General features: G+C 40.4%; 2 protein-coding genes across 5 annotated transcripts in view; one reads left to right on the forward strand and one right to left on the reverse strand.

Moving 5' to 3' along the window:
* Nucleotides 1–11: 11 nt before the first annotated feature.
* On the forward strand, nt 12–4,355 carry cox15 (cytochrome c oxidase assembly factor COX15). The gene is made up of 9 exons (XM_089011843.1): nt 12–159; nt 411–598; nt 692–814; nt 1,252–1,438; nt 1,522–1,689; nt 1,775–1,856; nt 2,623–2,777; nt 2,856–2,969; nt 3,034–4,355. Exons 1-9 carry the CDS (start codon nt 85–87, stop codon nt 3,163–3,165), a joined length of 1,224 nt encoding a protein of 407 aa, XP_088867969.1. The 5' UTR covers nt 12–84; the 3' UTR covers nt 3,166–4,355.
* Nucleotides 4,356–4,594: 239 nt separating this feature from the next.
* LOC148889341 (A-type potassium channel modulatory protein KCNIP2) overlaps nt 4,595–24,610 on the reverse strand; it is an 89,713-nt gene continuing 69,697 nt past the window's right edge. For 2 of the 4 annotated variants that reach the window (XM_089011847.1, XM_089011846.1), the window contains exons 2-8: nt 8,442–8,566; nt 8,302–8,371; nt 8,089–8,159; nt 7,883–7,990; nt 7,368–7,472; nt 7,201–7,263; nt 4,595–7,050 (exon numbers count right to left, since the gene is read on the reverse strand). In XM_089011847.1, the coding sequence (XP_088867973.1) occupies nt 7,003–7,050; nt 7,201–7,263; nt 7,368–7,472; nt 7,883–7,990; nt 8,089–8,159; nt 8,302–8,371; nt 8,442–8,566 (590 nt within the window). In that variant the 3' untranslated portion in view covers nt 4,595–7,002. Of the gene's footprint in view, nt 7,051–7,200; nt 7,264–7,367; nt 7,473–7,882; nt 7,991–8,088; nt 8,160–8,301; nt 8,372–8,441; nt 8,567–11,072; nt 11,172–19,948; nt 20,466–24,610 lie in introns of those variants that run through there. The other 2 variants (XM_089011848.1, XM_089011844.1) reach the window with 2 other exon arrangements.

Here is a 24,610-nt window from a genome sequence, read left to right on the forward strand (position 1 = left end):
TGAACCCGACGTTTTGCAACATGCTGTCATAACATTGCAACTGTGGCAAGCTTCTTTTGCTTTGGTAGACATAAGGGGGGAATCATGTTACTAGCCCCAGTGAGGACAACGTTATTAAATGCATGCAACCGAGCCGGGAGAGGAATTCAGCTCAGTAAAGTGAGTATCATATCTTTGTGTTAGCTGCGAGCCCAGTAAGCTCGAAAATGTGGGTACGAGAAATAATCGTGTGAGTATACATGGCATGAGACCTGATCAAACGTATTGGGTTGACTTTTTTACACTGGCAAATGTCCAGTTAACTTGAAGGGATGCTAAACCATTCATGTGTGTGGGGTACTACAAAATACTACATATATGCAACCTCAAAATAAGGCAAATGTCTCTCAACATAAATGTGTCACGGACAGGGTGCACAGTTACGACAGTGGCTTGAGAGAAGAAGCCACAGCACAATTGCAGCCGAGGCAGGGGCTTCGTCCTCCTCATCTGCAGCGGTCAGTGTTCCCAATGCAGCCACAAACAGGATAGTCGGTCGCTGGTTACTTGGCTGCAGCGGTCTTGTCGTTGGTGCTGTTGTGCTCGGTGGCGTCACACGGTAAAAAAAAAAAAAAAACTATGCTCGTGGTTGTCATTTGTGCGTTGCAGCGTTCCTTCATTTGATGATTAACGTATCTGTTGTATCAATCAGACTAACCGAATCCGGCCTGTCCATGGTTGACTGGCATCTGGTACGAGAGATGAAACCCCCACAGTCTCAGGAAGAATGGGAAGCAGAGTTTTCCAAATACCAACAATTTCCTGAATTCAAGATGTAAGATTCTGCCGTCTGTTCTTTAACAACCTTCTAAAAAGTAAAAATACAATAAACAGGTCTGGGATATATGCAACACATACATAAAATAAACACAAATGAATATGAGCATACCTACCAGACATTTCATTTATTTCAGATTTTTTTTATTCATTTACAATTATGATGGCAACTGGATGTTATTTAACATTATCTGCATGGGAAATGCATGAAATCCATGAATATCAAATTGTTCTGATTATGTTGTTTTAAACTGTCAGTATACCATGAGGTCCGTATCCCATTTTAAGCTTATCACACTTCCCAAAAAATTGAGATATTTAGTAGGCTGCCTGTGTGACTGTTGAGGTAGTTTTTCCTTGAAAATGTGGCTTTAACTTGAGACTGTTAAACATTTGGAGATGCTGCAAATACATTGCATATTTTTGTCCTCCCAGAATGAACCATCACATGACTCTGCCAGAGTTTAAGTTCATCTTCTACATGGAGTGGGGTCATCGAATGTGGGGCAGGTTGGTGGGACTGGCCTACATCCTCCCCACTGTGTACTTCTGGAGGAGAGGATACTTCACTCGCTCCATGAAGGGCAAAGTGATTGGGCTTTGTGGATTTGTCTTTTTTCAGGTGAGCTGCATGTCAGGCTATTAATTATAATGACAGATGTGTTCACAGAAGTTGTGTATGTGAGCCGGTGTCTATCTTGTCAGGGGCTGTTGGGTTGGTACATGGTCAAAAGTGGCCTGGAGGAGAAGCCAGAGTCGCACGACATCCCAAGAGTTAGCCAATATCGACTAAGTGCACACCTGGGCTCTGCCTTACTCCTTTATTGTGCCAGTCTGTGGACTGGCCTTACCCTACTATTGCCTGCTCACAAGGTACTGTCTTATATACATCCACAACTTCACATTTATTGATTTGTTAATAAAAGACAGTTTTTTTTCTTTCGGCCTTATGCACAAGTTGGCAGAAACCAAACGCCTAATGCAGTTTCGGAGATTTGCTAAAGGAACAGTTGGACTGGTCTTCCTCACAGCTCTTTCAGGTGAGCTTTGGAGAGCTTTTTTATCTTATCATTTCAACGATATAACCTACCTGTGTGAGCAGTTTTTACTGGTGTCGGGTTTTTTTAATGGTATTGAGGGTTCTTAAATGTCCACTTAGGGGAAATGTCTTCACGCTTAGGCATGGAACCTCATAACAAACATCACATTCAGCACCACATATTTTGTCATAACTATTTGACAAAAAAGTTAATTAGGATTTGTCTTAACCCCCCAAAAAACTCTTAAAATGGAGTAAAACATGTTTGCATTTAAAAATGACAAAAAAAGTACAGTGGTCCCTCGCTACTTTGCGATTTACTTATTGTGGTTTCAGTGCATCAGATTTTTTTTCAAGGGAAAAAAACATTTAAAAAATGCTGAATGACTTAGAGGTTTTGTAGCTTGATTGATTCCCAGCGCTGACGTTACCCAATGATAGCACGATATCCCATGGTTTACAGCCATGTGGATTGGGTGCGCATCTTCTCAGCCACATCGAGCTCCCCCCTCTGTGTTATTATATTACTCTACTTCACGGATTTTGGTCTATCGCGAGTGGCCCTGGTCCTCATTAACTGCGGAAAAACGAGGGATCTTAAAAAGAGTGGGGAAAAACATCAGTAATCTATTTGGAAACTAGTTTTAGCTTGTGCATTGTTATACTAGATTTTTGGGGGGCATTGCACACAGTTTGAATTTACATTTCTTTAGTATTAACCTGAAAAGTGCCACAGTACTTAAATAAATCCTTAATAATGTTTGTAGGTGCTTTTGTGGCCGGTTTGGATGCTGGCCTGGTATACAACTCCTTCCCAAAGATGGGAGAGCGCTGGATCCCCGATGATGTGCTTGCCTTCTCTCCTACAGTCAATAACTTTTTTGAGAACCCCACGACAGTGCAGTTTGATCACAGAATCTTAGTATGTAACACAACTCACGGGGAGGTTTTCAAGTCCGCTTGCTTACCAAATAAAATGTTGATTTTTCTTTTCGTCCAGGGAATATCCTCTTTGACTGCCATCACTGGACTTTATCTGTTCTCCAGAAGCATGGTGCTGCCGAGGAGAGCCAAGATAGCCATCAGCCTCCTCACAGCGATGGCATACGGACAGGTAGGTTCCCAAGTCGATCGCATGGGTATTCTGAACAATTTTCATTTGTTCCGTCATTCCTCAGGTTGCACTGGGGATTAGTACCTTGTTGCTGTATGTGCCAACTCCTCTGGCAGCGACTCACCAGTCTGGATCGGTGGCGCTGCTCTCGCTGGCCATTTGGGTTCTGGCTGAGCTGCGAAAGATACCTAAATAATAATGGACACATCATGGAGGAGACATTGTTTGTTTTGTTTTTTTAAGTCAGGCAACCGAGCAGACAAACAAGATGGAAACCTCAATGCACACGATCGACATCCATTTCTTCAAGCCTCTGAGACGTTTGGATCGTATTTCCTCAAATAGCAAATGCCCATTTTCATCTGTGCCTGTTGTATCATCCACAAATCAATGCAAATATACAAATATGTTTTCGTATCAGGCAAAATACTTTATCTGCTCAGTTCAGTAAAACAGTTTACACATTGATAATGTGTGAACAAGAGTTAGTGGCTGAATGTGTTTGAAGTCCATTTCTCACAAAACAAATCATGAAAACATTCCAGCGTGGAATCTTACGTGTTGCAAACGAGTCCCCTGTGCACTTTTAAAGATCATTTTGGTAATGAGACACCATTTTATATGACAATTAGCGTTCCAATACACACGACACTAAAAAAAGCATATTTGCTATGCCCAATCTGCCCTGTTTCATTTCTTTATAATGGTTATATTAACTCATTCACTGCCAATCCCGAATTTATTCGGGAATGGCCGATGAAGCGCTGGTCAGACCTCTGGCAATGTTTTTTAATTTAATGAGTTAATTTAGGAATTAACTCATTTTTTTCTGATGAAAAAGAGAGTCTAAGGTTTCTTATGCTGCATTGAATGTTTATGCAGTCTTAAAACTCAATATTCTGTGAGTCCTGGAATTTGAGTGAAAATGACAAAAACCCTGGCACTGAAGTGGACACATTTTTGCACATCGTTTGGCAGTAAATGAGTTAATTTGTTCTCAACTGAAAAACTTTGAATATGCAAATTATGTATTAAAATAAAATTCACAAAGCATGAAATGGGCATCCTTGGCCACTATTTGAGGGAATTAGGTATCAAAACAACCATGTTGAGCCCTAATATCCGAGCCGCACAATTTCAAGCTGGTTTTCTGATGCAAAGGATGCATTTACGAATGGATTCCGGTTTACGACGCCACATCCTGAATACAACTCTAAAACGTGTTATTTTTCTTTTCATTACTTCACTGCCAGTTAGCTGAGCGAAATGGCTCTCTTGAAACATTTACTGTATAAAATGTATATTTTCAATCCTGAATTTCTTTGTGATGAAATTAAGGGTAGATGTACATTTCTTGTATTATTTAAATAAACAAATTGAGACCTGTTTGCATAGTAATTGTGAATTTTATTACCTATACAAAATATACATATTTAGAATAATTAACTATTCAGAAGCGCCCTAACAAAAATGGTTACAACAGACTAGTATCTTTTTTTTAAATTCTAGACAAACTACATGCGGAGAACAAACAACTTTGACTTGTGAGAGCTGATAAGTGGCAAGGGCCAATCAGAGCCAAACCTCTGGTTGGAAAAAATAGTTTTGTAAGGTATAATGAAATGTATTATTATTATTATTATTATATTAAAATAAATCCTAAAAGGTGGGCGTGTTTATCAAGATTCAAGATTTTGCTGTGATTCAAGTTCTCATTATTGTCCATTTGTAAACTACTTTTTTAAAAATTTCTTTGTGGATGATTTTTTTTATTTATTATTAGTAAAGACACATAAGATCACAGTAGATCACTTAACCTCTTATGTCTCTGACTGATTCTTGCCAATTACCAACAGCATCTCTCTCTTCCTGTGCAGATGTATGCAAAATGGGTCTCCTCTCATTATTTTTTTTCTTTGGTGTTCCAGAGAAAATCGGGGCAAGATGGGAAAGGGGAGTGGTGGGGGTGTTATACAATTTAGAGGTTTTTCTCTCATTTACTAACACACATTTTTTTTTATCACAATGTGGCCTATAATGTAGCGGTTTTCAAAGTGTGTGACCGTGTATTTCATTTCTTCAAAGGTAAAGTCAACCCCAAAATGTTCTTCTCTTTCTTCACTATTATTATTATCTCCACTAGTCTAAACACGGCATTCTGATTAATATTGTGTTTTCTCTCTGTACAGCACTTTGTATACTGTAGTGGTTGTTTTAAAGTGCTCGATAAACCCAATTTAGTTGAGTTATGTTATATGATTTAAGCAGAAAAATCCACCAATTTTTACCCATTTCAGGGACCGGCCATCTTGCCATTTTCTATCAATTGAAAATAACAAATCTCAGGTTATGACCAATCACAGCTCACATGTATACTCTGAAACTGAGCCACAGTTGCTTCACTTCGCCCTCAGCAACTGTGATGTCATTTTCGGTCAACAGCAGGTGGCAAAATGGATGCACTATTAGACAAGAAGAAAAAAACAGGTGAATTTCACCGCTAAACTCGTATTTCACAATGGCAATATTGATGAGAATGCTATGTTTAGACTTGTGAGGCTGAATAGAAGGTATTTTTTATAAAGAACATTTTACGATAGACTTCCCAGTTAAACAACTACACCAGTTAATGAAACATGCAGTGGAACCTCCATTTAATTTGAAAAAAAAATCCATTAAAAATAAGAGGTACATAATTCATTCTGCAAAGGAGATAAACATTTTAAATGTGATTTTTAACTCCTACATTAAAGAACATGTTTTACTCACATTTTAATCCTCTTTTAGTTCCAGATACTGTACTGCATCAATATAAAGTTAAAATTCTGTGAAGAAAAACATACAGTATTTGTCCTCACCCTTTGTAGAGCCCTGCGAAGAGGGAACAGTAATGGGTTGACAGATTGATGCGGTCAGTGACATTTTAAACAGACTGCTGTATTCAAGTGCATGTCTAAAACAAAAAATAAAGCCATATAATTCTCTGACATACATGGTTTTGTTCATTTTTGAGTCCTTGTTTTATTTTGAACTTGTACTTCTTTTGAAGTGTTGGAGGTTCCACTGCATACTCCTTTCTTTAATGTTATCTTTCCCCTCAGGCTGAAGTCCTTTCGTCCGCCTCACACTCTGAAAACCTGCTAATTTATTTTTGTTTTAAAGATCCTGCTGTAATCACATGACTCATCTGATCACAAGTTCACAAACACACTCTGCAGTCTATGAAACTCCCCACAAATGTTTCATTAAAGGCTAGAACCACTGCGGTGGTCTGTCAGCTATGGTGCATGATCGTCAGCAGACGCCTACAGCTCAGACGGAAATGGTTTGGAAGGCCAAGACTCATTCTCGCAGAATCTGCTGAAGGTATTTTCTTTCCCCCAGTCGATTCCTCCGCCCAGACAAGATGGAGAAGTCACGGTCATTCCTATTGCACATGCACTTCGCACAAGCATTGAGGCACCTGTGGATGACCGGGAAACAGCAGACGGACGGACAGGCGGACTTTGGAGAATCGTGATAAATAGCATCGTCGGATATAAGTGACATCATCATGCGATTTGGAAAACAGTTCTGAGTTTAAGCCTGACGCCCTCGGCGTCCCCCCCAGAAATGTCGCATTTGCTCTCGCCCGGCGTGAGCGAGTCAGATTCCTTTTTGTATCACAGCGGCACATGCACCAAGTCAATGATGAGCTTTTGAGGGTGGCAGCATCCTCACTTAGAGCACTACCATGCTGGCAGCGATTTGAAGAAGTGGGAAGAAGAGAGGTTGGAGGGGGGTGGTGCAAGGTGGTTGCCTTTGTGCTGGTGTCTGTCTGCCCGCTGCTTGCCTTCTTTCACCTCCACACTGCCTGATGAGGAGTGGACTTCCACCGTTGCTTCACCATAGACCGTTACTTCCCATCCAGAGGAGCTGAACATACAGTATACCCACACGCGCACACACATACACGCTCCCTCTTTCGACCCTGATTCATTGCACTCCCCCCTGCCCCTGCCGTCAACCCTGAAACCAGCACCCTTGTTGGTCCTTAGATTACATTGTCAAACAGCTGCATGGACTGCATGATGTTCTCATCCTGAGGACAAAGTCAAATTTAGGGGTGGGGGGTTTGGGGAGGGGATAACGTTATCAATCCACCCTTTTATTTATCCAACTATACAGGATCTCATTCCATGTGTGATTCTCCAACGGTCTATTTCGCTATCTGTATGTATAAGTGCTTTACCTTTTTACACGATTCAATGAATTCCTCTATTGTAACCACTCCATCTTTATTTCGGTCCATTTTCTGAAAAAGAGGAGAAAAAATACATCAGCCAAAGATTTAATCATTGCAAAAAGTAAAAGTAAAAGTACACAGTTACAATAATTCTGATTTGTTTGTTCATTGACCTGGAAGAAGTTTTCGACATGCTCTCTGGGGGCATCATCCTGCATCGTGGGATACGTGTACTTTCCCATCATGTCATAGATGGACTTCATGATGTCCAGCATTTCCTATAAAGACAAAGTACTGTTAGTGATGGAGAATACATTAGTCGCTAAAATGGAAATAATTATTTGTGAGCGTATGAGAATACTTTACAATATTTTAAAATGAATCTTGCAAACAACACGGACAAATAAACACTAGAAGCCTGGAATCACTCAATAGTATTTATTAAGCGAACTTTTTTCTGTAGCCGTACAACAATTTTAATTCATATTTTCACTTCGTAAATTAAGTACGTATATACGTATTTTAAAATATTGTCTTTTTTTCAATCCTGTCAATAAATAAATGAATACACACGCCGCAATCCCATTAATAGAATAATCTTCATTGTAGCAGTTTGTTTTGCATAATCCCGAAGGTTAATGATTTTGAAGAGTGTGATTAAGATTGCCAAAAGAAGAATCACACTGACATCTTTGGTGATGCAGCCGTCCTTGTTCAGGTCGTAGAGGTTAAAGGCCCAGTTTAAGCGGTCGTTAATGGTCCCTCTCAGGATGATAGACAGGCCAAATACAAAGTCCTGAAACAGGATTAAATAAATTAGCATGGATTTTACGACAGCGGCAACATGCTGGATGTGCTCAAGGGTGTCCGATCTAGAAAGAACAAAAAGATCACCTCAAAGCTAACTGATCCATTCTTGTCAGTGTCGAAGGCTTCAAACAAGAAGTGCGCGTACGTACTCGAATCTGTAAAGACACAGCACAAAAACGGAAAGGAGTTGCAAAAGTCCCAAACATGAAATTGAAACAAGCAACGGTCTCTATACAGTAGCCTATCAAAAACGATTTGTAAACAGCGACGAATGACTACAAATCAGTTGTGCCTCACCTCCCTGGGGAAAGAACTGCGAGTAGATGTTCTTAAAGTTCTCCTCATTCACCACACCGCTCGGACACTCCTGACAAACAAAAATAACGATAAATAACTGTGCCAAATGCATTTGTGGTCTTTCGTTGAAGTTGCCCTACGTTTTTAAAGCCCCTGTAGAGAACCTGCAGCTCCTTCTTGGTGAATTTGGTCTGCTCCTGCAATTTGTCCATGCTTTCCGGTCGGTGGCAGACGGTGGACAGCTCAAAGTCATCTTCGACGCTGTCTGCGTGAGACACACACATACACACTTCTGTAAGCTTGTCAGTGTATGATGACAAGCGCATCAAATGGAGCAATTGAATAGAGCAATTTGAAAAAAAACCGAATAAATGCAATCCAAAAGAGATTTCAAGCGAGTTGAGGAGAAAAATGCGATATAAACACGTGCAGACACCATAACCAGCAGACATTTCATATTTTATTCTCACTCGACTCTGAGCTCGACCTCGAAAAGCTATTACTTTTATAACCCATTCAAAGCTGTGCCATTGTGCATAAAACACCCTCCCCCTCTCTCAAACAAATAAATACACACACACAGGCGCTTCCAAACACGGTATTTCCTCAAATTATGTCCCCAAGTCTTGCATTTGCCGTGTCCCAATGAACCCTTTGAGCTTTGTTCCCAACCAAATCAACAGCATCTGGTGAAGTAAAGTCTGTAAGGTTAAGTTGAAGAATGGAGACATAGGGCATGTTAAAAAAATATAAAAAGTTCCCTGTACAGTTTCGAAGAGAAGATTCATTGAAAATTACAGTTCCAGCAGATCTGGACTCCATAGGTCGAGGTTGTGTGTATCCGTGGAGCTGTGCTTATGACGAATAGTCGTTTTTTATTTTGCTTTGAAGTCCAGTTGATAGACATTGGCAGTGGCAATATTATGTGTTGTACAAATGTATGCCTCACCCTTCTGCTGTTGAGTCCATGAATTGCCTGCAGTTACCCATATTTTCTGGTGTATAAGGCGCACCAGAGTATGTGGCGTCACACGTGTGTATGATTTTGAAGTGCGCCTTTCAACCCTTTCATGTCTTTCAATTCCTTGATCTCCTTGATGTGCGTCTCACCCTGACGCATAGCACACGCTTGAAAATTGTATAAAAGGAGCTGTCGCGGGTATAAGGCGCACCTTCAATTATTTTTTTCCCGAATATCATGTAGAAATATATAAAAGTTTTCCATATACGTATAGGGCACACCACATTATAAGGTGCTACAGTAGAGGCCTGGCTTACGCACTTCTTCTTCTCCAAGGGGAAATGGAGTCGTGGCCGCTGACAATAGTTGCGAGACCTGTTGTGGCTCAATATTACTTCACATATAAGGCGTAGGGTTGTCTTTTGAAGAAAATCAAGGCTTTTGTGGGCACCTTTGATGAATAATAAGAAGTTATCATATTTAAAAGTGTCATGTTGTTGTATGCTTGTCAGCATGTGTGACTTAAATATAATACAATACAATTGAAGCACAGACAACCCGAGGTCAATCTGAAATCAACAGACACAGCTTGTTAAACTGTCATCTTCTTCTAGGAGATCTGGCCTTGGACAGAATTTAGGACTTGGGAAACTCCTTATCACAGGAGTAATTTAGGACTTGAAACTCCTTCACAGGAAGAGCTCATTAGCCAGGTTACAAATTGATCAGTTCATGGAAAAGACAATGTTTTATTGCTCACAGCTGTTCGTGCTTGGAACTCAAGAGGTATGGTATTCTAATCAAGAAAACTATGTTTTACTAATGTATCACTTTAATTTGCATATACTCTCAATAAATAGCTTGGCAGAGGGCTGCAGAATTCAGACGTCTGTCATGAATGGCTGCGTCTCCTGGCGGCAGTAAAAGACAATCTTTCTGGGTCCGAGCCTTCGTCCACAGTGTCCAACCGAACATCTCTGACAGCCTTAGGTAGATCAATGGAACTAGTCACTTTTAGACTTGTGAACTAAAGTGAAATTAAATATTAAAATAATAATAAATGAAGGCTCAAATGAAAAGCCAACATTTCACAAACTATCACACCGAAGTCTATCACTTATAGTGTGCAAAATGTCATAATAGTCCCAGTTTAGATGCTAGCCTGATGCAAATTTCAGATTCATCACAGAAGAACATGACTTTCCAACATCCACTACTCGCTGAATCGCATTCATTCTTTTTGTACTTGATATCAATGACACACCGAGAACAGATGTACTTGAGCCTCAATCTTTGAGAAGAGGTAACCATTCGAGTTGCATATCTTCAGGACCGTTTCAAAGAAACAATTGTCACACCATCAGAATTTGAAAAGAAAAGCCATTCCACGCTTACAATACTAAAATGGTGCAACAAAGCCAATGGTGAATTCTAAGCTATGGCAAAGATATTCTCAATCGTGCCTCTTTGCAGGATGTGAAAATTTTGAATCCTTGAATAATAACCCTTGCCTTTTCTACAATTACGTTTGCAAACACACAAAAGGAGAGAAATGGAATGAGATGGAATGAGAAATGGAAAACCAGCAACCAGTTGGAAAACCAGCAAAAACCAACATGATAAATGCACAGGTGTTCAGTGTCCCTTGCACGATACATCAGGCAGCCAAGTATCCAATATGGTGTTCAAGTGGTTTGTTTTTGAGCCATTGTCGCCAGAACGTGTCGCCAGCAGCTTGGTGTTCATTCCCGAGAGAAGCAGGACTCATGAGATAAAAGTAAAAACGTGTATAGAGTGAAGGAGGACTTGCTTTGACTGATTGAGGGGGCGGCCGAGGGCGTGCAGCAAGGCAGCAGCTTGAGGAATCGCTGCTTTAGGCTTTTTTTGCTTTGGCTGTTGGAAGGATTGCCTGTAATCACCAACCATAGCACAAAGGTTAGAAACACTGGTTACATACAGTGCATGCAAGGAGAAGAGATAAAAACCAAACAAAACACACGCCCTAGTACATATATCATGCCAGAGACACATAAAAACACACCGACATGCTCTTATTGCCTGCTGACCCGGCCAAGTAATGAGATCCGCATAAAACCTTCCAAAGCAATCCCGCACCAGTTATTCCGAATATCACTTCACTTTAGAATGACATTCCATTCTCAACACCATTCTAACCACCTCCAAGTCCAACACTCTATTATACCAGGACAAATACATAGAGGAAACAAACTGCATATGGGATGTGAACATAGTCCCAAAAAGTGGATGGACACATGCGCCTTAGTTATCACGGCAACAAGCATCAATGGGCTCAGATTTAGACCCCTTTTTTGAGATCATTTAGACTCTAAACTGGATGTCAACAATGTGGTGAACAAGGTCCTATTCTAAAAATAGCTCACTACTGACATGAAACTATTTCTTTTTTTGGGGGGCGGTGGAGATTTGGTACTCAGAAAAACAACAACAAAAGCATTTCCAGTTCCTAGTAAGCAGCATCAGCCTCGTCCTTATTTTCAAATTATACATAGATTTGTGTACATTTTATGATGACAAAAAACATGAGTACTGTATTGTCACAACCAACGAAATCATCTGTGGCGGACTGTCAAGGCCTGCAAAGCCTTCACTGCTGGTCTATTAATATCTAAATCACAGACTGATGTTAATTATATTTTGTCCATGAATTCGTATTAAATATTTCCAATTGTCTATCAGCTTCCTTTCATTACTTTTCTCCTACTGCACTTCTTCCAGACATGTGTTTTCGTATTTCAGCATTTAACCAATCATATTTCAGCCATCATTTGTAACTAGGGTCGTAAATCTTCCTGGATGCCTTCATAATCAGTTCTGCAGCGGTGGTCAACGTCAGAGTTTTTGCAAACTATGATTGGCTAGTCACCCACTAATCATAGTTTGTAAAAACTGCTCTTATCACTCTCCACAAGTGACAAGATCATACTGGCCAGAGCTAGCACACTGTAGCAGTCGCGAGCTGCATATATATATATATATATATACAGTAAAGTCTCGTTATATCGATATTCAAGGGAGTCCGAAAAAATATCGATATAACCGGGACTATCGATATATCCGACCCTGTTTGCATGTAATTTTCCCCGTGCGTGCATAGAAATAGTATCGATATAACCGGGACTATCGATATATCCGATATCGATATAACGAGACTTTACTGTATATATATATATATATATATGTTGTTTTAATTGCGGTTTTGTCTACCCACAAGGACTGAATCTTTGCCATCCTTCACCAATCATCTTCTCTGTGGTGTGAAAGAACGACATCTGACGCGATGTGAAAGAGCAACTTTATTCCCCATATTATGAATCCACACGTTGATGGTAAAAACTCAAACAGTTTTATGACTATTTCTTTCTTCAAAAGTTATTTCCTGGCTAACTGTACCCAATAGTACACTACAGGACGTCTAGTAAATCACACCAGACTTTTTTAGGGGCAGCTGTGGATTGATTCAGACGTAGTACTGTACTACTGAAGGCCTAGGAGTGGCATTCACAGCCCGCCACTGCAAATCCTAGGATGTTGAAAAACATTAGTGGATGAAACTTCACTTTAATCAGTACCTAAGACGGTGTGTGACCAATTTTAACAATGGGGAGTCATTGAATTATGTAAACCACTGTGTGAGGAAGCAACACCATACATGAAATGAAAAGTCCATTGTTTGCTCACTGTATAAGAATCGGGGTCGAAAACCATTTCAAAACTGAGAAGATGGCGCTGAAATAAATTGATCATTTGCAAATCTGCTCCTGAATGTGAAGCGAGGAATCACCTAGCAGTATAATGATCCAAACGGATGTTGATGCTAATTCAGGTGAATTTCTACCCCTGTGCGCTGTATCCCTTGGTGCCATATGCACACTCCACGCGATTGACAGCAGGGCTACTCCTTGTATGCATCGTACAATCCGCATTCCACCCTAAAAGCTTGCTCCCTATACCAGGAATGCTGAGAGCATTAAGTTTTGACGATATTAGCGAGATACATGCATTTGTGCGATAATAGCCAATAAATCAATCAAGATAACAGCAGTGACAACAAAAATGAAGCCAGATTTGATTGAGGAAACAAGCTGAGCTGATGAGGTCCAGGGGGGATCAATTAAGATGTCAAAGAACTGAGGGGGAGTACTTGAGTTTTTCCACAAGACCATTAAGGCCACATCGGCGTATCCTCCGGCAACGGTGACGACAACCAGTATGCTTAATTACAAACTGACGGAAAAAGGCAAGAACATTTTAGGATGTGGAGGAAAAAATGGAGAATAAATGTTCAAACTTGTTTATTTGTATTGGCACGGGTAGCACAGTTGGGTTTGTGGTTCTTATCTGAAAACAAGACAGTTGTGTAGTGTGCCGGGTTTCAATCGCATGCAGCTGCGTATATCTTAAAAAAAAATATATTGAATGAATGAAACGCCTGTAAACCATCCGCCTGGCTACAGTGGCCTGTAAGAGTAAAAAAATATACATATGAATATATTGACATTTGCTATATAAGCCTCACGTAAAATATATTACAGGTCCATCCTTTAAAAGGTTTGATATTGTAAATGTTGCCCTTGTTAATATTTCAGACATGATTTGGCAACAATTCCAGTGTGATTTTAAAGTAAGGTGTGTGCAGGCAACATAAACTGCAATAAAGTTTGCAACTGCAATGGTTTGTGTGCTTGAGATGTTGACTGGATTATAAAGTAGACTGCACCTATATTGCAGATTCTGCAGAATAATTATTTTCAGAGCACATATCAGGTTGAATTCAGTTTTATAAAATAAAAAAACTTTCACATGATTGTGATTTAAATAGATTTCTGTCTGTTTTCAGCCAATTACTTTTTGTGCAGAACGGCACTAAATTCTCGTGAGAACCTGCTCCATCTGTCGGACAAAAACAACAAACTTTCACTGAGCCGTCTTGATTCAAAATGATGCATTCTACAGGGCATTGTGTGTGCCTAAATAACACAAAGCAGCACGACTCTCTACTTACTGTTCTCCATATAATTATATTTTACATGTCATTTAGTCAGATTACATGAATCATTACACATTTTCATTAGCGCCCACATTCAAGCGAAATGAAAACACAGTGTGAAAAATGTCACTGTGTCTCTAGGCACACTTGTTAGGGCAATCAAATATAATAAAATTGTGATACATTTGCTCGGAAGCACCCTTTCCCCCCATCTCTCTGGATTTTCCGCCACGAGGAATCATGAAATACGATGTGTGTTGTAAAATACGATGGCACAAATCAGTGTTTCTAGGAACGAGAAGACTCTCAGGGATTAGCCTCCTTTTAATAAACACATGCATACATCATCTCTTTAGAAGTGTGTGTGTGTGTGTGTGTGTGTGTGTGTGTGTGTGTGTGTGTGTGTGTGTGTGTGTGTGTGCGTGCATCATCAAAGAAAGCAGCTTGTCAGTTCTCTTGTATAACTGCTTTAAGACATTTCGCCAAGTGAGCCTCAAAGAAAATAACTAATATATTCCATTGATGTATTTTTTCCGGGTAAAGCACCGTACCGACATTAGCTTTCAGGCTCTGCTCGTGATTTTCACGATATCTGTGCCTGCTTGACGAGCTGGGGAAGGAACAAGTTATGATTTAAGCAACTTAAACGCAAGGGCCTGACATTATTGGTGTTTGTTCTCTGCAATTGGCTGGTGAACAATCCAGGCAGTAAAGCTTCATATCGAGGAAATTTGTGTCGAATTTGTTTGAGTTTTGTTGTTTCATGCTTGGGTGCCGATAAAGCGCTGGCCATGGTCTCTGGGAATGTTTTTCTTTTCCACAAGGGGCCAGCATTTCCTTTTTTCGTGTTAGCGCTTTGTTTCAGCTTCAGCTGTTGTTAAAGCGCTATATAAACCAATGTATATGTATTTCATCTATTTTGGACAGATGCCCTCATTTCAAGCTCATATAACCCCTGACCCATAGAATTTAGGAAATAACTATTTTTTCTGATGAAATAAGAGAGTCTATTGTTTCTAATGCTGTATTGAATGTTTATGTAGTCCTAAAACTCAATATTATGTGGGTCCTGGAATTCAAGTGACAATGACAAAAACCCTGGCACTGTGTGGACACAGTTTTGCACGTCTGGCAGTGAATGAGTTAAGTCAAATGTGTTTATTTTTTACATTAGTCCATTTTATAAGGTCCAATATATTATTCAAACCTAAAACTGTTTTCATTATTAATTTTAATAAGAAAAGTTTTTTTTTTTTACTTCAAGATGGCGCCGCGAGAGTGGCTGCCTTTACAGCAGCTCCTGTAATTTGTTTTTGCTGCTGTGAAATGTAACTTACTCTAAAAATAAAGGCTCATCTAATCTAATCTATTTTTTGACAGGATATCCAAATACCCCTATAGGCTATATGAAATTAGCAACATTTACATAATTTGTGTCCACAACCATGGTGGCGCTGTGGTGTAAAACAATCCTGCTTTACAGTAGACACTTGTAAACTTCTTGGATATTCTCTGTCTAATAGACTAATTCCTCTTGGCTTCGTTATCATTATTTAAGCAACCTGAAGCAAGACAACATTCATCGTTCTCATGACATTTCTTACGCTCAGCGGTGATTGTGCATTTAGTCTAACAGTTTCCCTTGGTACACCATGACAGCCCATCACAACTTCACTCCACTTCAGAAAACAAAATAATCAGCCCTATTTATAGCTCCCTGGTAAACATTTCTTCTCTGTTCATTTTGAAGGACCCTCTCAATTCATAAAGCCCAGAGATGAGAGCAGTTTCTCCAGGCAAAAAAAAGAATGCAGACAGTGTGTTGATACAGCACACTGCAGAAGATTAAGACAGGGATGAGTGGGGCCAAACATTGACTGCATCGCTTTTTAAACCAGCCTCAGACTCGGTGAGAAAAGTGGCACAGCACAAGTCCAGTATTGCTCAAGTCCTGATTCCCATCCATCCATCTTGTATTACGCTAAACATGCTCACAGTCATGGATTGGATGCCAGTAAATCACAAGGCACATATAGATACAGAAAACCATTCATACTCACATTCACACCACTGAGGGGGGAACCGAATCCACACTATCCGAACAGCCAACCAGGCCAGTGAAACACTACTACACCCTCTGTAATTAGAGGCTGCTCTTAATGCCTTTCCATACACTGAGCGGCATGAACGAAAAGTAACTAATCAAACTCATTCCCGTCACAATGTTATTTTGCATGTGGGGTAATTGAGCTTTGCACACACATCAACTCACTACTATGGAAAAACTGTACACTTGGTGTTGTTATTGGGGGAAAAATGATGGAAATATTATACTGTATATGCATAGCATATTATTTTGAACGACAAACAACATGGGATCAATTGTCTTTCATTCCTTTCATCACTTTGCTGCTGTGAAATGTAAATGTCTCCACTGTGAGACTAATAAAGGCAAATCCAATCCAATCCAATCCAATGAAAAAGTAGACTACCCAAGACACAGTAACTGTGTTCCAATGATACATAGAGGAATCGAGCAACATGAAATGAAAGGGTGGGGATATATGAGAGATTGTTGTTTTCTTAGCCCCATTCATTGACACCATCAAGATGATTCACACTATTTTTTCTTGTTACCTGCAGGTCCATGAAAAGTCATAAATCTAGTCAGGTACTGTTGTAAAGCTGAATATAATGTCATGGCGGCAGCTGGCTAGATTATATTTTGTAGCTAGAAATATTTATATGGATGCTACAGCTGCGTGTTTGCTTTCAACATTTAGTTTGTAGTCGACGTGCACATTCCACCATGATGTCCCTGATCCACTGGTGGAAAGACGCTTTGATCCTCTCCTCTTTCATCTAGAACTGCTTCATGTCATCACAAAGAGGGTACAGCAAGTCCTGAAGAATGAATGTCTCTCTGTGTCTTTGTTTTGTCATATTGTCTCTATGCGCTCATATTATTTGTTATTTAGTTTTTTTTGTTATTTTAACTTCAAGATGGCGCCGCGAGAGTGGCTGCCTTTCCAGCAGCTCATGTATTTTGTTTTGTGTTTGTTTTGTTGTATTTTGTTTTTCTACTTTCATTCCTTTCATAACTTTGCTGCTGTGAAATGTAAATTTCTCCACTGTGAGACTAATAAAGGCATATCCAATCCAATCCAATATCCAATCCAATTTTGTTTTGTTGTGAGGATTCAAAAGTAGTTGAGTTAAATTGTGCTCAGACCATTGCGACTTCCACAGTTCAAACCAATCTGATTTTTAAATTGTAATTTTTCGCCAATTTAATTTCACTGGGTTTAATACAGCTTCAGCTTTTTAGCTTTCCCACACAATTTCTACGCAAAGTACAGTGTCCAATTCACTAGTTGTCAACCTCCCTTCTGCATTTTTGTTTTGTGAAATACATATGAGCAATTTTTTTTCAAGATTTTTCTGTATTTAAATACTGTATAAAATGGTGTTGACGTATTCCCAAAGTTATCTGCACAACATCTGCTAAACTGGAGACTGAGCCGCACTACAGTATTTGTTTATAGCGGAAAAAAGGGGTCTACCATTACACGGTTATACTTCGTGTTGCCTAAATAAAATGTTTTGTGTGGGAACTCAGTATGCCTCTGCATTGTATTTAATTAGGACCTGTCCACAACCCACCAAAAATGGGTCATTGTCCAAGTTTGAATCACTAGCCGATGAAAGAAAGCGGGCCTTTATATAGGAAGAGAATGAGTCTTCTTGGTACTTGTTAATTACTTGTAGCTTAACACAAGAGGACACTTTAACCCGAAAACACTCTGTGACACGGCTGTCCTGGTTGAATCTTTTCACCTGGACAGCAGTGACCATGTACTGTTGTTATAGTTCGATTGGTTCTCAGCTCCAACTGTGACCACTGTGATAGCGACAGTACACTAATCTTTCACTTGCAGCATTGTCACTTCTTCAAACAACAACTATATTGTTAAACTGTACCTGTTCAGGTTTTGCATAAATATGGGTGTGTGTGTGTGTGTGGGGGGGGGGGGGGGGGGGTCTGCAAATCTGATACAAGAAAATCAAGTGAACACTACTATCAACAAGAGTTAAAACACACAGCGACCGTGGTTGATCTAAAATGTACTATCAACAAGAGTTAAAAACACAGCGACCGTGGTTGATCTAAAATGATAGAATTCTTTTCTTTAGGGGTCACCAGGATGGATAGGATCATAAATGAGCTCATCTGAGGGACAGGCAAGGTTATGTGCTTTGGGGGAACGTTAAAGAGGGTCAACTTAGATAGTATGAACCCGAGGAGCGGAAGACAGTGAGTATATCGATAGATGGTTTAGCTTTCAGGGAAGGGAGGGAGAGGGAGACCGGAGAGAAGGCTTAGGGGTGTAGTAAAGGAAGAAATGGGGACAGTTGGTTTTTGAGAGGAAGATGCAGATTATAGATTTCAATGGAGTGTAATGAGTGTAAATGTGAGTGTGAATGGTTGTTTGTCTTCATGCAATTGATTGGTGACTGGTCCAGTGTGTCACTTATGACCCTGATGAGGACAAGCATAATGGATGGGTGGACAGAAGGATGGTTTTCCCCAAATCTCCGCAAAGATTTAGTGTCATGTCCGTCCCAATCTTTTATTACTTGTGTCCTCTTAACTTACCTTTTGGAACACACAAAATACATTTAAGCAGATAAGAAAAGCAAAATGAAGGTGCCATGTAACTATTTTTTATCACTTCAGAGAATTTGATCCTTCCAACCGTGTGGGTAGCATAAAGCAAGATCCATAAAGGTTTGCATGGAGGTGTGAAAGAACAACTCACAAACAACATCAAAACGGTCATTTGGATGAACAGTGAGCCACACTGTCTGTTAGATACCCCAAAGATTTCCATGTGCATACTACAATAATTCCCAGGAAAGTGGAAGCTGTCCCAGCCACATGGCAAAAGAGGGATTTCCATTTCTCTTTTTCTGGTCTTATGATGGAATGACCAACATTTCCACCATCCTGTGATAACGGGATATGCACTCAAAAATGGTAAATCAAAGTGTACATGCTCATCAATCCGCAAATTGGCTCGCTTGGGCGCAGTTTAGTATACTCCTACAACAGTGACGCGGAGTCCGCTGGTGAGAAGTTTTGTGCAAACACCATCCACCCACTTTCCAATCAAATTCTCTTCACAAGGGTCGGGGGTGAGCAACAGCCTTTCCTACTGTCTTCAGACAGTAGGTGGGGTACACCCTGAACTGTTTGCCAGCCAATCATAGTGTGTAAACACTCTAAAATTGGATAATAGTGTTAAAAAGGAGATGTGGTCTATTCAAGAGATACAGAAGATTCTTGAGTTATTTAACCCTTTCAGGTGCAGCAGTGACGAAAGTGGACGCCATGTTATCAGCTTGGGTGGGTGAAAGGACTATTTTTTTTCATTGACCATCATGTTTTCGTGATGTGGTTTGTAGCTGTGATCAACTGACATATGCTTTGAGCCTCCCATCTTTAAAACTGCATCCAAAGTGCTGTCGAGGTATGACAATCCATCATAGTTGCATTTTTTACTTGTTCCTTGCTTTGTTCCAAGCATTATTGGTCATGATTGTAGGTTGTGGGCGTACACGGCTTCCTCAATTGTTTATCTTACCATTCATCTTACCTGGCGTGGTAAGGTCGATAAGCCCCAAAAAGTGCATCAGTTTTAGAGAGCTGCACACCACCAGGAGGATGCCCACCGTCTGCAGACCCTCCACCTCCCACTTCTCCCGGAAGAACAGATGCATCGTCAGCCTTCCTCCCTCTCTTTGATTCTGAGGGGCAAAAATCTTGCACGTCCACCACCCTCCAGCCCCCTTTTTAATTCCTTGCTTCAGTCTCACTCCACATGCCGGTATTCCGCCATCCTGAGAGCCCACAGCATCCGTCTACTGCTTCTTCCACACGGAGGCTGGATTGTTATTCCCAGCGTTCCTTCATCGGAAACGGTAAGCGTGAGGGAGCAGGGGCTGTCTACTTGGCGTTCCGCCCCCGCCACTTCAGGGGCTGTCAAATGTCGTTTAAGTTCCAGGTGAAGTTCGGACAATTCATTGTGCCCCTGTGTGCGTCTGCCCGAGCGGGATGGCAATGGAACCTGTTTGTTCTCTCCACTCTTTTGTCTGTCTTTCTCACTTCATCTCTCAGACGCTCCGCTTGCTGCGTCCCTCCCCACGTTTAACTGGGCCAGTCATCGCATTGAGTGAAGGGAAAGATGGAGGAGGGGTACTATACACACTACTTTGGGAGGTGGGACCCAGAAGAAGGAGAGTAATGAATTGCGACGTGACGGGGAGGGCAGGGGTTTGAGGAGAAAATAACCGCAACAGAGAGGACAAGGGGCCAAATCGGAAAAGCAAATGATAAATCTAAGGGAGTGCAGTGAAGTAGGGAAGGACAAAATTAGGAGAAGTAACAGAGTCGGCAAAGTCAGCTACGGCAAACAAAGTCACAGATGTGGCCTTTGTCTCTCCTCAAGCGTAACATCAACACATGCATAAGCAAACAAACAGCCTGGAGGTGCAATTTGGCTATGGCGATGATTTGTATTTGGAATTTTTGACAGCGGGAATGGTACCGTGGCTACGGTTATGCTTTACTTGGTCGCTGCAACTAACTCTAACTTACACATCCCTTGGAGGAAAGAGAAGCAAAATCGGGCTGAAAAACTCCAGACTTAGAATATCACTTTTCTATTCGAGAAAATGTAAAAAAGTTGCTTGTAAGAAAGTTGTCAGTTGTATCGACTGTTCAAATGAATGATGCAGTGAGCCTCATACATTTGAACAGTGAAATTCTCGACAGGATAAAGAATTGACTGACAAAAATGACATTTACAATTCCAATGACATTACTACATTCTCTACTTTCAAACATGAAACTGAAAAAGTTTTATTAAAATAAAAAAACTCAATTTAGCTTTTATTTTATTTATTTCTTTTTTCTTCGACACCACTTAGTCGCAGGGGCAGTGGTCCAAGCAAAGGTGCCAGGACTGCCCAGTCTCATGCCACCTGTTGTACTTCGACGGGTAGGACGCAGTTCAGCTGTGAGGGACAGTACCCCCAGCGTTTTCTACATTTACTGCAGGGTTTCCTCCCTGGAGAAATAGATGCCACAGACACCTAAATGAGCACTTCTTAACGCATTCACTGCCATATATGTGCAAAAATGTGTCAATTCCAGTGCCAAGGTTTTTGTCATTGTCACTCAAATTTCAGGACCCACAGAATATTGAGTTTTAGGACTACATGAGCATTCAATGCAGCGCAAGATACCTTAGACTCTCTTCTTTCATCAGAAAAAAAGAGTTAATTCCAAAATTATATTGGTCTGGAGTTATATGAACTTGCAATGAGGGTGGCTGTCTAAAATACAATGCAATGCATACATATTGGTTTGCATAGCGCGTTAACAACAGCTGAAACTGTAACAAAGTGTGAACATTGAAAAAAGGGAAATGCTATCCGCTTGTGGAAAAGTAAAAACATTGCCAGAGGCCATGGCCTGCGCTTTATCGGCACTGAAGTATGAAAAAGAAAAACTCGGGAATGGCGCTCAACGTCATATTTTCAATTCCTGAATAAATTCGTGAATGGCAGTGAATGAGTCAATATGGAGTACACAAAACTGGAAGTGTTATTTTTTTCTCTCCTGAATTGCTGCGTTCAGGCACATACAAAGACATTTGTGTAGCCACTTTAAAGCTTGACCTCGTTCTTTCAGTGACTACCCAGAAAGGGTGAGAACAGGTGTTGGTGGAAATGAAAAATGAAAAGTAAATTGGCCTTTGGCTGTGATCTTTCTACACCACGGCAATGCAATACACTAAGGCAAACATCAATTTGAAACAAAACATTACATACATATTACATACATTAATGTCACCACTTGATATATGCCTTTGCTCAAACAAATATACAATCACTTCATAACAAACACCTCTGAAAATAGCAACACTTCATTGACATATGTGCCACCTAATTCTAGTAATAAAACTATGCTGTTAACATAACTACGCTATTGTATACAAATACTCACTGAAGGTAAATACACCAGTCTCGAACAACCAATCGACAAAAACTCATCAAAAACGGGCTACATTTCACTTGGTCATCGGTTCTGTTTTGCACCTTGCCGTTATGTTTCATCATGAAAGAAATGAAATCATTTTGTCATCCGCATTGCTAATGAATAATATGGTCTCAGGCGACTTAGGGGTGAGGCTGGGTACACTCTAGACTCGTCGATAGTCAGTTTAACGACACATATTGACCCTGAATACCTATCGGAAGGAAATCAAATTTAATTCGCTCGGTCTACGTAAATTTGAAAAGTGTGTTTTTACAATGTGGGAACTCGCATAAATATGTGGGAGACATGTAGAGTCCACTCAAGAAGTATGAGATTCAAACCGCAATGTGCAAAGTGTTGGTGGGAAAAAAAAACGCAAAAATACAGGAAATTTCTGCCTCAAAGGTAAACAGAAGCAATTTATGCACCTGAAATGTTTCAGTTTGTCTTGGCGCTTGTGTCAATTGTGCATCCCATTCACAGTGTCTGAAAGCAGACAGGAAGAAATGAAGCGAAGGTGATGGAAAAGGGAGCGCAGGGAATAGAAGGGAAAAAAGGGAAGGTTTGATTTAGCCGGTGGCAAAATGTAAGCGTGTTTGAGTTGAAATGACACCTGAAACTGCTTGGCCTTCCACTTAAAAAGCAACCTTGAGAGACTCATCAACCTGCGAGTCATCATTTGCAACCACAGTGCAGTGGTACCGACTGAGATATGATTTTACGATTATAGTCATAAAACAGCACCATGCGTGATCGCCCACAGTTGTCAGCTGCTGTTGTTTAAAAACAGTACTTGTACCCTTTTACCATTATTAATGCAACATGATATAGGCAAGTGCTTCACTGTGTGTACTGTCATGAGAAAAGGGCAGTTGATTGATGAAACTCACTCAACATATATTTTGCATACACCTACGACCATATTTAATTAGACAGGCTGCATAGCTTCACGGAAAACAAGACATACTCGGGCCAGACATCTTTTGTAGTGGGAGGATTCAATCAGCGATCAAAGAAAAGCGACACATGAAGGCTTCTTGTATGTCTGCTCCCGTCTCATGCAGAGAATTTTTGTCATGTATTGAGACAAAAAATGTAAGATCAATATAGTATTGCAAAGAAGCACGCTTCTTCAATGTCAGTGGACTTCTTCCAAATGACTTTGCTTAGGATTGAAACATCTGTGAACACTTAACTCATTCACTGCCAGACGATGTGCAAAAATGGGTCTACTCCAGTGCCAGGGTTTTTGTCATTGCCACTCAAATTGCAGGTCCCATAGAATATTGAGGTTTAGGATGACATAAACATTCAATTCTTCTTTTCCTTTCGGCTTTTCCCTTCATGGGGTTGCCACAGCGAATCAGTGTCCTCCATCTTCAGAGGTTTGATTCACATGTTTGTTTTGGCCATGCTTTTACATCGGATGCCCTTCCGAGCTGACACAACCCTCTGTATTTATTCGGCCTTGGGACCGCCACAAGAAGACACTGGCTTATGTACCCTTGTGGCTACAGAACAAGCAACTCTATGAAGTTAATAAAGATGAAGATGCTCAGTAAAAGGATCCCAACCTAAATTTTGAATGCATGATGGTCAAACTTCATAGCATCACAGTAATACTAACAATACCCTCCAAGCCATTCAGATGAAAAATAAAAAGTAAAAAAAAAATGTTGTCCGAAACAGTAGCTACGAACATAAGGCGATCCTGGAGATAAGCATACAAAGTCTCTTCCAGAGTGAAATAAAAATGAACTTCTTTTGGACTTCAAATGACTATGTGAAGGTGTGCGAAGTCCGTATTGCGGGATCCTACTTTGGCCTGACCTGCTTTAAGATGTGGCACAGCACACTTACAAGACATCCCAAGAGACATCCTGATCTGTTGTCAACTCCCGCACTCACACGAATGCACACACATGCACACAATGATACAACGTTGGGTTAGTTCGTCTGGTTTGAATAGTCTCTTTGAGGCCTTATTTTGGTTGCATGCCAGACACAGCACGTAATTGAAACCACTCCATATTTAGATGTCTACCTGAGCAATTATTTCCTTCAAAACTGATTAAAACGTCCAACGGAGAGAAAACATATATGTGTGCGTGCGCGTGTGAACATGCAAAGGAGACAATGAGGAGGTCATTGACAAATGATGCTAAAAACTGGCTGGCGTTTCCAATTAAATAAGTGCCATTTGCAGAGCTCATTA

Source organism: Hippocampus bargibanti, linkage group LG13 (assembly GCF_051943395.1).
Source record: "Hippocampus bargibanti isolate YZ-2025 linkage group LG13, ASM5194339v1, whole genome shotgun sequence".
In the NCBI taxonomy this organism is placed as follows: domain Eukaryota; kingdom Metazoa; phylum Chordata; class Actinopteri; order Syngnathiformes; family Syngnathidae; genus Hippocampus; species Hippocampus bargibanti.

Bases quoted from the DNA above. Each gene is read 5' to 3' on its own strand.
- cox15 (XM_089011843.1), top strand. From the start codon at position 85: ATGTTACTAGCCCCAGTGAGGACAACGTTATTAAATGCATGCAACCGA. The intron at 160-410 runs GTGAGTATCATA...TGTCACGGACAG, and splicing joins GAGGAATTCAGCTCAGTAAA to GGTGCACAGTTACGACAGTG. The intron at 815-1,251 runs GTAAGATTCTGC...TTGTCCTCCCAG, and splicing joins CAATTTCCTGAATTCAAGAT to AATGAACCATCACATGACTC.